The sequence below is a fragment of the Astyanax mexicanus genome, chromosome 3 (assembly GCF_023375975.1).
Source record: "Astyanax mexicanus isolate ESR-SI-001 chromosome 3, AstMex3_surface, whole genome shotgun sequence".
In the NCBI taxonomy this organism is placed as follows: domain Eukaryota; kingdom Metazoa; phylum Chordata; class Actinopteri; order Characiformes; family Acestrorhamphidae; genus Astyanax; species Astyanax mexicanus.
The window spans coordinates 7,672,234-7,686,934 of NC_064410.1; the positions used below are offsets into that span (position 1 = coordinate 7,672,234).

Below are 14,701 nucleotides of genomic sequence, written 5' to 3' on the forward strand. Positions count from 1 at the left end.
AAAAGGAAACTTTTCTGAGCTGGAGAATTTGCTTTACAAATTAATTATTGGAATTAAATTTCTGATACAGGCTTTGTTATTGTATATGTATTCAGGGCATGTTTCACATTACAGGTGCATCTAAAAAAATTAAAAATCTTTTAAAAGTTCATATATTATATAGATGTATTACACACAGAGTGATTTATTTATTTTATATATTTTATTGTTGATGATTATGAAAACCCAAAAAATACACTTTGGACTTGATATAACACAGTGGACCAACATCACATTTTTAACTAAATTACTGAAATCAACTAACTTTTCAATGATTTTCTATTATTTTTTTAAGATGCACCTGTAGCCTTTTTTCTGTACCCGGCTGCTGCAGGTGTGGAAGCTATCTGCTCCTGGTGCTCCGTGTGGGGTCGTGTGATTGGTTCATTTTGAAACGTGGTGCTTCAACTTATGGCATTACTTTACTTGCCTTTGTGAAGTGACACATAAAATTGGACAAGAAAGCCACGGTTCATAAAAAAAAAAAAAAATCTTGTGTGTGAAAATAAACCAGCTTTAATGTTCCTGATCTCCAAACAGACCCAGAATCAGTTTAGAAAATGCCAGTGTGAAAACGCCCTTAGAGAACACTGTATATTACTATATATATATATAACTTTTTATATTTGATTTCTTACAACACTACCAGTGGACTACTGAACAAACTGGCAGTGTTCTAAAACCTTTGACCGTTAGTGTATAATATATTCAGTTATTTCCATTTATAATAATCCACTAAAATAGTGGTGTCTCATAAAAAAAAATTCAAAGCCTTTAGTGTTTTTTTTTTTTTTTGGGGGGGGGGGGGTTGGGGGGGCAATAATCAAAAAGCATCCATTGGAGCTGAGCTGTACCTCAACGAACACACCAGCTGGGGGCGTCCTCTCCTGCACACTAACAGGCACTGAACTATAGGATTCTCCTGCTTTACCAAACTGATAGTTTATGTTCAAATCAGGTAAAAACAAGCTGCTTCATGTTCAAGTTCACTCCTGTACTGAACTCTCACAGTGCAGAGCAGAGTATCTGCTGATCATCTGCTGATCCTTCACTGCTCAATCTCTGACACTAGGTGGCGGCATTCACCTGCAGGAGATCAGCAGGGATTCTGTGAGATCACTGGAAGAAAGAGAGAGAGAGAGAGAGAGAGAGAGCAGACTCAGAGTTAGATACAAATACTTTAATACATTACTTTAAGTACATTAAGTAGAAATGTTGGTTATCTATACTCTAGTAGACTTTTTACTTCAATTCTGTATATTTTTACACAATTATCTGAACGTTCTACTCCTTACATTTTAAAAACAGCCTCATTACTCCTATTTCATTATAGCTTATTTATCATTCCAGCCTCTCATCATAAAAAAAAAACCCTATCCAGATAAATCTTTCCATCCAGACAGAGTGAGTCACAGTCTGATTGTGATTGGATGTAGAGAAGTATAAATATATACCATTCCGACACCCTATTGGTTTCTACTGTGATCCATGGCATAAGGCAGGGGTGTCCAAACTTTTTTTGTTGGGGGCCAGAAGGAGAAATATATTTGAAGTCACGGGCCACACTCTGTAATAAAACATATAATGAAATATACCACTTTAAATAAATAAAGTAAACTAAGATTTGTCAAATTGATGTTTAATTTCATGATGTGTCTTAATATAAAACTCCTTAATTACGGCAACTTTTAGACTCTTCGGCCCGTTTTTCTGAGCTAGAAATACGCACCCTCTCCACTTTTAGACTCTTTGGCCCGTTTTTCTGAGCTAGAAATGCACACTCTCTCCGCTTTTAGACTCTTATACCTCGTTTTTCTGAGCTAGAAATGCGCACTCTCTCCACTTTTAGACTCTTTGGCCCGTTTTTCTGCGCTAGAAATGCGCACCCTCTCCGCTTTTAGACTCTTTGGCCCGTTTTTCTGAGCTAGAAATGCACACTCTCTCCGCTATTAGACTCTTTGGCCCGTTTCTGACACCTAGCGTTCAAACTTTGAATCTCACATTATAAAAATCTGCTTAACAGCGGGCCAAATTTCATTCTATTTCTAAAATTCCTCGCGGGCCGCTCCAAAAAAGGAAATGGGCCGCAAATGGCCCGCGGGCCGTAGTGTGGACACCCCTGGCATAAGGGAACCATTTTTGGTTTCATAAAGAACCAGAGAGAAAGAGAGACCACATTTATCAGAAAAACACAACAAGGTTTTTACCGACCCAAATACTTTTGATTTAAAATGGTTCTTTATGGAATCAACACTGTTTCTTCCATGCCACAGTTTTCTTGCTGATAGATATTTATTGAAAATTGATCTACTGAATCTACTGAATTTGGACATCACTGTAAACAACCCTCTGTAATTCTTTATTTATAAGAGTACAGATCCTCTCTGAGACACTGTGTAAATCAGTCTCACCACTCTGGCGTAGTCTGTAGCGAAGGTCACGCCCTTAGCCGAACGCTCCTGAGATCCACTGCTGCTGCCACTCACCGAATTCTTCCTCATGATCCCTAAAAGAGAGAGAGAGAGAGAGAGAGAGAGAGAGAGAGAAAGAGAAAAACCTAAATATTTATTTTCTAATTTGAGGCTGTAGGACACAATTATATACTTGTATCATAAAGCTCTGGAAAAAAGCGATAAGAGATAATTAAAAAAGGATGAGTTTCTTTGATTTTACCAAATTAAAAACCTCTGGAATATAATCAAGAGGAAGATGGATGATCACAAGCCATCAAACCAGGCTGAACTGCTTAAATTTTTGCACCAGGAGTAAAGGCATAAAGTTATCCAAAAGCAGTGTGTAAGACTGGTGGAGGAGAACATGATGCCAAGATGCATGAAAAAAACTGTGATTTAAAACCACCAGGGTTATTCTACCAAATATTGATTTCTGAACTCTTAAAACTTTATAAATGTGAACTTGTTTTCTTTGCATTATTTGAGGTCTGAAAGCTCTGCATCTTTTTTTGTTAAGATGGACATCACTAGTGATAGGGGGAGTCCTAAAGTGTGGTTTGGGTAATTGTCCGTGTAAATTGGGGAGAAAATTTGACAAAAATGATTTAAAAAAGGCGCTATAACTTTGATAATTTACTTGTTGACACTAAAAGAGAGAGGAAAAGCATTTGTTTTCTGAAGTCTGGTTGGAATGGGCTTCTTTAATGGCACAGTTTTCTTTGTAGGGAAGAAAGTTTTATGACAGAAAGAAAGAAAATCATTTAGCTTATCTCAAAATCTCAGGTTTATGCAGGTGTGAGCACTGGAATAAACCTTATAATGGATCCAATGACTCATTTGTTCAACAGTCGTCTGAAGGTTTGTTCTCTGAAGGTGTGTTACCTGCAGGGGGCAGCATGTCGAGTCTCTGCAGGCTGTTCCTGCGGGAGGGGGGGTATCCTCCGCTCTTGGAGAGGCGGCGCTGGCGGCTGGACAGCATCGCTGCCGGAGACACGATGCCTGGAGGAGGAACCTTCCCCATCCGCTCATACAGCTCCTCAATCTCCCGCTTCTGAGAGGCCTGCAGAGCCTGCACTTCACTCAGGTGCCTGAGAGAGAGACGAAGAGAGAGAGAGAGAGAGAGAGAGCGAGAGAGCGAGGGAGGAGAGAGAGAGAGAGAGAGAGAGAGAGAGAATGAGACATTGTGCTTGGCTTGCTCCTGGATTTGCATGAGGGCATTATCATCGCTGGCGCCACAAAACCGGCCCTTCAGACAAATCCATCACTGAGAGGAATGATGCCAGCACTTACTCACTCTCCGCACTCAGAGCTTTCACTGTAATAACACAGTCTACACATCTAAATATTACTGAACACTACTTTTAATGAATGCATTCAGCTACCTTAAGTAGCCACCGCTACTACAACTATGTCAGAACGTCAGAATGTACTGTACCAAACCTATAGTGCCTTAAAAATTATTTAACCCTCTTGAAATGTTCCACGTTTTTTTTATATAAACCCATATGAATTATAGGGTGGCAAGATGCAACGTTCAATGCTTTTTCAATACTACAGCATCACAAACGATGATTCGGTTCAAGGACCGAAGACCAAGGAACTTACCCAAAACTCTATCATCCAAAATTGGAAAATGTATTCTACAACTGCAAAATCCCTAACAAGACATGGCCATTCACCCAAATTGACAGATCAAGCAAGGAGAGAACTGATCAGAGATGCAGCCAAGAGGCCCATGGTCACTCTGGATGAACTGCAGAGATTCACAGCTCAGGTAGAAGAATCTGTCAACAGGACAACTATAAGTCGGTTACTCCACAAATCTGGCCTTTATGGAAGAGTGGCAAGAAGAAAGCCACTGTTGAAAGAGAGACATAAAAGTCCTGTTTGCAGTTTGCCAGAAGCCATGCTGAGAACACAGCTAACATGTGGAACAAGGTGCTTTGGTCAAACAAGACCAATATAGAACTTACTCTCCTAACACCTCTAACACACTAACTAACTACTTCTAACCTAATTTTCTAATCCCTCTATTTTCCTCCTCTATCTATCACAATATTCTGCTTGGCCTCCTTTAGGCCCTGACAAAAAAAAATGTTTGTCTTGATCTTCTATGTCCTCTGTTGCTAATGTACATCATTATTTGTAATTCACTTTGGAAAAAAGCATCCGCTAGATGCAATGCAATGTAATATAATGTAAGGCGCTGTGAACCTCTGCAGCTCCTCCAGAGTGACCATGGGTCACCTGGCTGCTTTTATGACCAGTGCTCTCCTTGTTTGGACTGTCAGTGGACAAGCATTTTCAAAATGGACATCCATTTTCAGATGAAGGATTGCACAGTGCAACGTGAGATGTGCATAGCTTGGGATATTTTTACATTTAAGTTTGTGGGTGTATCATGAAAATAATTGAAAAAGTTCAAGAAGTATGAATCCTAGTATGAGGCTGTATAATGACTTTTCCCACCTCATATCATAAGAATAGAACCAGCAACCTTACAGTCAATTATTGATCACAGGGTTATGGGTTCAATGCCCAGATTCAATGCCCAAAAAATCGTAATAATGCACCAAAAAGGCATTCTTTTAAATGATATCTAATGCAACAGCATATTTATGAATTGTGAATGCCAACCATAACTCACTCCAACACTCTCTCACCTGTCTCGCAGCTCCTGAAGCTCCTCCCACATGTCCTCATCCTCGCTCTCCGTCTCATCGCTGCTGGCGTACGAGGTGCTCCTCGTGTAGCTTATCCAAGGCTGACTGACGTTTCCGATCTGAGGACCTCCCGGTAAAACCTCACACAGGGTTAAGCTTATCCTCCTCTGCCTCATCTCTCCATCCCTGACCTCTCCTTCACCCATCTCCTCTTCCTCAGCCTCCACCTCCCTGCTATCTATAGTCCCCAGTCCTCTGGGCCAGGAGGGGGCGCCGCCGCTGCAGTCGTTTAACAGCTCAAAAGGTGCTTTGGTAGGCGGGGACACAGTGACCGTGCTGAGGCTGTTCTCTGATTCGCCCTCTGCCTCGGTGCTGCTTTCTGACTGGCTGTTGTTGGAGGGAGTTGTGGACGGGGGAGGTGTCGGGGGGCGGGGCTGTGGAGTTTTGGGTGTGGCTGTGAGTTGTGGGATCTCCACACTTGGAGTGACCTGAAATCGGCCCACGGTGATGGCAGGTTTTTTCTCTGTAAATAAAAACAATGGAAACAAATTATAACCAGATTTTGAAAATTTTAAATTTTTGATTACAGTCATTTTTGCAATTTGATAATCACATAATTAAATTAATTAATTAAACTGTTCTGGGTTTGCCTAATTGCCTTGTTTATTTCATTTAAAATATACATTATGGGTCGTATTTTAGTGAACTAACGGCAAGCCAGCAACGGTGCAGTGTGATTTAGGGTGTCAGTGTGTCTTTGCTATTATAACGACGGGAAAAGTACACCTTGCGTAGCTCAAAACATGCAAAATGCATGTACACATTTTCTTACCATATTTTTCGCACTATAAGGCGCACTTAAAATCCTCCTAAATTTCCCCAGCCAGGTTGCTAGAAGCAGTAAAGCCACTCTAGCATTAGCATTAGCTGCTAACCGCACAAAGCCCTAGCTCTTTTGCTGTTTAGAGGTGAGTATTATGTGCCTGTAGCCCGCTGATAACCCTGGCTAGCACTGCTGGAGCAGCATTAGCATTAGCCGCTAACCACGTTAGCTCTTTGTTCACTCAGAGGCCTGCACGTTTACAGTGTTAAAACAAGCTACGTGAGACGAACCGCTAGTTGATATCGCCCTGGCTTACTGAAACACTGGGTTGCTTTGTCGAGTGACATTAGGTGTGTTTTGGGAGCAAAGTGAAGTACAATCAATCAGCGTGGCACTTGTAATTCCCTTTAAGAACCAGTTTTTTTTTTTTTTTTATTGGGCGGATTTGCTATTTAAATGGCGCAGCTACCTGTATGTGTAAATGCTTCTTAGCAGGGGAAACTGACCTGCATGTTCAGGTCATTTAACACTACCAATAGTAATATGACAATGACCTATATTTTGTGTTGATGCAGAATAATGTTATTTTAGATGATTTAGTTTTTTTTTGACACATGAAATTCACTGCCAAGATAGCAATGAACTGTTGAACTGTTGAGGTTAAGTTTTTTTCAGTCAGTGGCGCACCCGTGCTATTTTGACACCTGAAATTTAATTAAACACACTTCTTTCCAATACCACCATGCTCACCGGTGTAGATATATTCTACCCAAGGCGAAAGGCATAAAAATAAACTGTTGGCAAGGTGTGAGATAGCAATGAGCATTGTGAATCTTCTTGCACAGGGTGTCAGATAGGGCGTCAAATGTGAAAAATTAGGATTTCATCGCACAAAACGCGATAAAACAAAGAGAACAGGAGTGTTGCTGTCACTGTCAACTGTGAGAGAGGGTTAAGCACCATCATATCTTCCACAGCACACTCTTAAACTAGAAGAAAAAACAATTTACAGCAAACTGAATGAACCTTAATGTGGTTGGGCAAAAATTAAACTTTTAATTATTAAACATAGAGTCCTACACTGACTGCAGTTCAGTTCTTAACCTCTAGGGGGAAATCACTGCTCATTATTGTGGAAAGAAAAGCTCTCACAATATATTACATATGTTCCATAACTTTAACTTTTTTAATAGTTAATAAGCCATTCATAATATAGTTATTATACATATATATATATATGGGTCATTTGTCTGAAAGAGTTAAACACTCGCTTCTCTCCTGACACACTTCTGTTTGGGAGATAAGGAGCTGCGACAGTGTTCAGTGTTATCATGTCTGGTCATCTGCCAGCGCCAGTCGAGACTGTGGGCTATATAATAATAAACTGAAGCCCAGGCTTAAGCAAACAGCAGGTACAAGCTGTAAGGAAGTGACAAAGAAAAGCTGCACAAAGTTAATGTGTAAGAGTGTGTGTGTAACACCTTAGCCCATGTCTGTCTTCTGTTTCTCCCTTATTTGGTCTCTTGTGCTCCTGCCCCTCTGTTTTCCTGTCAAGTGTTCCCAGCCATGTGCTTGTGTTGTTGTTTTTGTACCTGTCTCCACCCTAGCTCTGCCCCAGCCCTGCCCTAGCTATTAGTGTTCTCACCTGTGTCTTGTCTATAACCCCGCCCCCTTGTCATCCTAGCCCAGGTGTTTCTCACTCTCCTCTTGTATTTAAGCCCCTCTGTTTGAATGTTCAGTGTCGAGTCTTTTGTATCTTTTGCATCCTCTGTATCCTTGCTGTCCGTATGTATCCTAGTCTTAGTTTAGTAGTCTGTGTTTCTTAGTCTTTGTTCTAGTTTTATATTCTCCTTGCCTTGTTTTTTTGTAGTTGTTTGCGTTACCCGTGTTTTGTTTACTGTTTTATTTTATCTTGTTTGTTTAAATAAAATATTTGCACTTACGTCCACCCCTGCTCATTCGTAACAGTGTGTGTGTGTGTGTGTGTGTGTGTTGTGTGTGGGTGTGTCTGATGGCTCGTTACATCACAAACTGTTTCTAAATGTGTATCCCCCTAGTTAAAACTTTTTAATCTATTAAATCTATTTAAAACAATTTAATCAGTAAAACTCTAGTAATAGAATAGACACAAAAAAACATTCATATTATTAAAACCTTTTGATTAAAGGTTTTAATAATTTTCAATTTTCAAGGTTTGATTAAATTTCATTAATTTTCATTAATAGCTGAAATATGTTCTTTTGAAGTAATAAAACAAACCAGTCCTGCTTAAATTTTTGCATAAATACTTCCTAACATTAAAAAAAACACTTTTATTGAGTTTTATTGTTTTATTGTGGCAATTTCTGCCTCTGCAGCACCCTCTCAGGTTCAACTGTGCTATAGGCGAGGATGATGTGTCCATATACTTTGGTACGCAGACACATCACACTATGCAAATCCATCAATCAAACAAAAAACGCCCCCCCCCCCTGCTGGTGTCAAACCATCTGCGCCTCACCGCTATCAGAGGCACACTGCTGCTGCTGCAGCTCAGACAATCAGCTCTCCCTCCCGCCCCGCCTCTAAACCCATACATCACCCAGTGCCCCTCCCAAACTACCCCTCTCATGTTTTTTTGCCTTTTTTAAGTTTAAGCTAAGGGTGGAGTCAGCTAAAATCAGGGGGTTTATTCCTTCTTTTAAGTTAAAGGAGAACTTTTGTTGAAGTTAAATGGACTTTTGATGTAGTAAAACATGATAAAAAAATACTTACCTTTGATGAATAGCACACCTCCGTTCTCCCACAGCATTCCAAGATCCAGAACCTTCAGACTGGGTGTCGCAGGGCATAATTTGCCCTGATAAATCGCCTTTTCCACCGTTATCCAGCTCAAAGTATCTCCACACCTCCTTGATAGAATCCGGAGAGCCTTGACATTTAAAACGAGGCATTAACAACTTAAAAAGTGCACAAGAAGCTTATTAAAAAACACTGTTTACATCCCATAATGCTAGCTTCAGCTCCGAGCGCTTCCATCTTTGGATAGACATGTATATATATCTCATTATCAGTTTAGTGATGGCGGTGCTCAGAGCTCGAGCTTGCATTATGGGATGTAAGCAGAGGTTTTTAATAAGCTTCTTGTGCACTTTTTAAGTTATTAATGCATCGATTTAAATTTCAGGACTCTTCGGATTCTAGAAAGGAGGTGTGGCGCTACTTTGAGCTGGATAACGGTGGAAAAGGCAATTTATCGGGGAAAAATTATGCCCGGTGTCACCCAGTCTGAAGGGTGTTTGGAAAACTGTTCAAATTTCTGGATCTCGGAACGCTGTGGGAGAACGGAGGTGTGCTATTCATCAAAGGTAAGAACTTTTTATCATGTTTTACTAGAACAAAAAAGTAAAAACCATTCTACACCGGAGTTCTCCTTTAATCTGGATCTCCTGGAGAATTAAATGTGAAATTCTTGTCATTTTGTTGCATTAATGTGTTGTGTAGATTTGCACATCTGTGTCAGTAATGGGTGTAACTTAAAGTAGCTAAATACATACATTTGTGGTGTGTCCACAAACATTTGGACAAGTAGTGAATAAGTGTGTTTGCATACAGGATGTGTGTTTAAATTGGCAACAGGCCTTCAGAGACAGTCTTGCTCTACAGGCCGGGTGTGTATGAACAGACTGCACGCACTACGGACTAATGTGTGTTTTTGTGGGGTGTGTGGACATGCATAGGTGTGTGTGTGTGTGTGTGTGTGTGTGTGTGTTTGCGTAGTCCTGTGTTTGAACAGGACACAGAAACGCTACACAGCCTTTCCGGTACTGCTATAGGATGTGTGTGTGTGTGTGTGTATGTATTAAGCCGATTCTACAGTGCACTGAGTTCCTGTGTTTGTTTGCATACGTAGATATTTTATTTATATGCATGTGTATAAATATATACTGTTTTTTTCGCACTATAAGGCGACCCAGATTATAAGGTGCACTATTAACAAACTTCTATTTTCTGCTCTATTTTTATACATAAGGTGCACTAAATTATAAGGTGCATTATGCAACACTAGTAAGGAACAGGGGTGTCACCATGTTTTCCTTCTAATTCAGCAGTTTCTCTCCTGAAAACTGTTTATTTGGGTGGGTAACGTGCTTCCGTTTACTTACAGTTAGCCTAGATTTCCACATTTCCACATTTCCACTAAGGCTGGGTGCAGCAGCATCAGCATTAGCATTAATAGCTAACCGTTAGCACTACCTGTGGTTAGGACTAGCAAATGTCACCCAGCAGAGCTACACTGAGGAACCCTAAGTACAATATATTCTCCTCTGAACGGCTCTGAAGAGCTAGCGCTTAGCATGGTTAGAGGCTAATGCTAATGCTGCTCCAGCAGTGCTAGCTAGGGTTAGCAGCAGGCTACAGGCCACTAATACTCATCTCTAAACGCTGAAAGACCTAGCTCTTAGCGTGGTTAATGGCTAATGCTGCTCCAGCAGTGCTGGTCAGAGTTAGCAGCAGCCTACAGGCTGATAATACTCACTTCTCAATGGCAAAAGAGATAGTGCTTAGCTCAGTTAGCGGCTAATGCTAATGCTGCTCCAGCAGTGCTTGCAGGAATTAGCAGCAGGCTACAGGCTGATAATACTCACCTCTGAATTGCAAAAAAAGCTAGGGCTTAACAAGGTTAGTGGCTAATGTTAATGCTGCTCCAGCAGTGCTAGCCGGGGTTAGCAGCAGGCTACAGGCCGATAATACTCACCTCTAAATAGCAAAAGAGCTAGTGCTTAGCTCAGTTAGCAGGTAATGCTAATGCTGCTCCAGCAGTGCTAGCTGGGGTTAGCAGCAGGCTACCAGCCTATAATACTCACTTCTGAATGCGAAAAGAGCTAGCACTTAGCACAGTTAGCGGCTAATGCTAATACTGTTCCAGCCTCGGTGCTGGACAACTAAACTGAAACTCCTTTCCTTACATCTTGACTAGTAGAATTCATACATAAGAATATTTAAGGATTTTAAATGTACCTTATAGTGCGAAAAATACAATAATATCTGTATATATCTAACCATATGCATCCCTGAATATTTTTTTTTAAGTTTGTACATTAAACCAGCTTCCTCTGTGTGTGTGTGTGTGTGTGTGTGTTTGTGTGTGTGTGTTGGTATGATCCAGGCCTTACCCTCAGTTATAGGGGAGAGTCTTGATTTAGATGTACTGGCAGCAGGAATGTCAGACACACACAAAGTGGGTGGACTTCTGGGGCAGGGTGCAGATACCTGAGTGGGGTGGGGAAAAGAGAAACACACACACACACACACACACACACACACCAAAACAAGGTTCATGAGTTTGTTACATTGTACTCATTTGGTCCAGTTAGTTTTGGTTTTAAACTGCAGTTTAGGGACTAAGAGCACTTAAGAACTTTACTACGTCCTGTCATCATCACTGACATGGGATGCGTCTCGCTATACTCAAAACTACGCCGATAAAGTTTAGTGGTCACCAATACAATGATGTAGTTACTGGTGCACAAGCATGTCCCATGTGTAGTCTATGTGCTGCAATATCTATGCTACCTTCTGGCTCCCTCCCTTTAGTCAGGCTGTTGTAGTCAGACTTCGGTAGATGGAAGTGGTTGGTCAGAATAACCATTATTAACTATTATTTGGCTATTTGGACCATATTTATTTTGCACTATAAGGCACACTTAGAAGTTTAGGGGTGACTATTATCGACCTGTAGCCATCTGCTAACCCCAGCTAGTATTAGTATTAGCCACAAACTGCGCTAAGCGGTAGCTCTTTCACCATTTACAGGCGAGTATATCTGTATAACTGTAGCCTGCAAATTTACCGTGTTAAAACAAGATACGCTAGCTAATATCCCCCTGGCTTACTGGAACAAACAGGATTCCTCAGTGTAGTGACGTTGAGTGACATTTACTAGTGCTAGCGGTTAGCTGCTGTGGCTAATGCTGCTGCACCCAGCCTTAGTGGAAATCTGGAAGCGCTTCACTCACTTAAATAAACAGTTTTCAATAGACAAATCTGTGTAGACTAACATCCATTGCTCGTTTTTTTAAGAATTAGAGTACCTTCTTTCTTCTTGCCGGAAACAATGCCGACACCCCTTTCTGTTCCTTACTAGTGTTGCATAATGCCGTTTTATACTCCAATGTGCCTTATAGTGCGAAAATACTTTTTAATTAATTTAATTTATTATTTAAGCATGGAACGATTGTGAAATATGTGGAAATAAACAGTAGTCTGCCTCAGGTATGAGATCAAATGAATAATCACGTTCAAAAAAGAGAGAAGTGAGAACTTTAACTGCATCAGTCGTTTTCATAAGTGGTTGATTCAAAGCATGTAAGGGAAGGATTATACTCTAGGACTCATTGTGGGCTGTTGATTGGTTGAGTGTGTGAGTGTCCTCTACCGTACTCACTGTATTCTGTGGGCTGGCTGAAGTGGAGGATGAAGGGGAACTGCTGTTGGAGCTGCTGGTGGAGCTGAAGGATGAAGAGCTTTCGATAATTTTCTCCTGAAGCTTCTCTCGTGGTCTTGCATGGATCTCCAGCTGGGGGCTCGTCCGGGATCCTGCAGCTGGGTTTGAGCTACTCTGCACAGGCTGCCGGACCTCTGTGGGCAGATCTGTGATCGCTGGTGCAACAGAGGGCATGTTTGCTTGGATTCCCTCAGATGAACTCATATTTCGAGCGGATGCAGAGTTGTCCTCGTGTGGATCTGGCCTGCGGGCTTGCACGTGGGGGTCTGGATGCTGGTTTGTATCCACAAACTGCCCTGCTATCGAAGCTGCCTGGTTGTATGGTCCTTCATTTTGCCCCATTGCTTGAAGCTGGGCTCCAAACATTTGTGCATAGCTTTGCTGGGGTGCCATGGGGGGTAGGTAAGCTTGGGGCATGTTGCTGGGCATGGACGTAGGGGGCATGAAGGACTGTGCCACACTCATAGCCAGTGACAACACGTTAGCCAGCGAGAAAAGTGGTTGCTGAGGCGGCCACATCCCTGGAGCTGGAGCATTTGGAGGCATGCCGTAAGCAGCGGCACTCTCAGCCGGATCACCTACTTGCTGGACTGGTCCAGGAGTAGGTCCAGGATAGGGGGTTGGTAAGTTTGGAGCTGCGAGGTTGGGGTTGCTGGGGTTTCGAGTGAGTGGAGACGGGTTGATGGAGCCTTTGAGGGGCACTGGATTGACCATGTATGGGTAGGGGGAGTTAGGCATGTAGTGTTGTTTGGGGAATTGTTGGGGCATGGTAGGCATCTGGTTAGGAATCAAGAGAGGGAGGGCATCTGGGTTGGAGTACTGTGGGTACTGAGAGGCAGCAGGGTGGTAAGGGTGAGTGGAGCCTGTAAGACAGATCAGAGACACTGGAATCAGTTTTCCTGGTAGTAAAAGTATAGTTTACATCTCTTTGGATTCAGGTTTCATCCTGATTTTGTGAACATTTATGGACAAACCTCTATTTTGCCTCTAATTTAACAATAACATTCTGAGATCAATGCTAAGTTAAATTTCAACCAGGCTTAATTACTTAGAACCAGACCTGTAGAAGTTATTGACATATCTCAGTGTGGTAAAGGTTACAAAGTCATTTCTAAAGCACTAGGACTCCAGTGAACCACAGTGAGAGCTATTAATCACAAATGGAGAAAACATGGAACACTGGAGAACCTTCCCAGGAGTGGCTGGCCAATCAAAATTATTCCAAAAGGGCATGGACAACTCACCCAGGAGATCACAAAAGAAATCAGAACAACATTTAATGAACTGCAGGTCTTACTTGCCTCAGTTAAGGTCAGTGTTAATGATTCAATAATAAGAAAGAGACTGGGTGAAAATGGTCTCCATGGGAAAATTACAAGATAAAAAACACTGCTGACCAAAAAACATCTTGATGATCCCCAGGACTTTGGGTAAATATTCTTTGGACTGACCTGACAAAAGTGGAACTTTTTGGAAGGTGTGTGTATCGTTACATTTGGCATAAAATTAACACATATATTCAGAAAAAGAACATCATACTGAATGTAAAACATGGTGGTGGTAGTCTGATGGTCTGGGGCTACTTTGCTGCTTCAGGGCCTGGACAATTTGCTGTAACAGATGGAACCAGGAATTCTGCTGTTTACCAGAAAATCCTGAAGCAGAATATAGAGCCATCACTTTGTGACCTCAAGCTCAGGTGTTCTTGGGTTCTGCAGCAGGACAATGATCCAAAGCACACAAACAAGTCCACCTCTGAATGGCTTTAAGAAAACTAAATGGTCCAAAAGGTTTTGTAGTGGCCTAGTCAAAGTCTTATTATATCTCTGTATATACGTATGGTTTTTAATATAACAGTATTTTTAGTAAAGACATAAAAAGGCATAAGAATGCTTTCCAACGTTATTAAACCACAGCCAGGCCTGTTCATGGTGATTCAACCAGCAGGAAACAGTTGAAGAGCAGGAAGTCTCAGCATGTGCTTCTGCTGAGAGCCCTGTCACACATCCTGAAGTGGCCTTGCGCCTGAGGGAGGTGGAGACATATCCGGTGCATGACACTGGATCTGCTGTATGTGTGCCTGTTCTTCATTCTGAACACTGTAGGCCACAAATAGACTTTTCACAGACAGAGCACACAGTCATATGGTTGGGAACATGCTGCCTCCCTTCGAAACGATTCCCTGTGCGGCACATTGGGCAGATGTTCCATTAGTTTTAGAGCTTTTGTTAAAGCT

At 41.6% G+C, this 14,701-nt stretch overlaps 1 protein-coding gene across 1 annotated transcript in view; it reads right to left on the minus strand.

Moving 5' to 3' along the window:
* Positions 1-844: 844 nt before the first annotated feature.
* wnk4b (WNK lysine deficient protein kinase 4b) overlaps positions 845-14,701 on the minus strand; it is a 139,210-nt gene continuing 125,353 nt past the window's right edge. The window contains exons 17-22 of the mRNA XM_022667983.2: positions 12,406-13,328; positions 11,135-11,231; positions 5,156-5,678; positions 3,375-3,580; positions 2,451-2,545; positions 845-1,158 (exon numbers count right to left, since the gene is read on the minus strand). Of these exons, the coding sequence (XP_022523704.2) occupies positions 1,156-1,158; positions 2,451-2,545; positions 3,375-3,580; positions 5,156-5,678; positions 11,135-11,231; positions 12,406-13,328 (1,847 nt within the window). The 3' untranslated portion in view covers positions 845-1,155. The remainder of the gene's footprint in view (positions 1,159-2,450; positions 2,546-3,374; positions 3,581-5,155; positions 5,679-11,134; positions 11,232-12,405; positions 13,329-14,701) is intronic.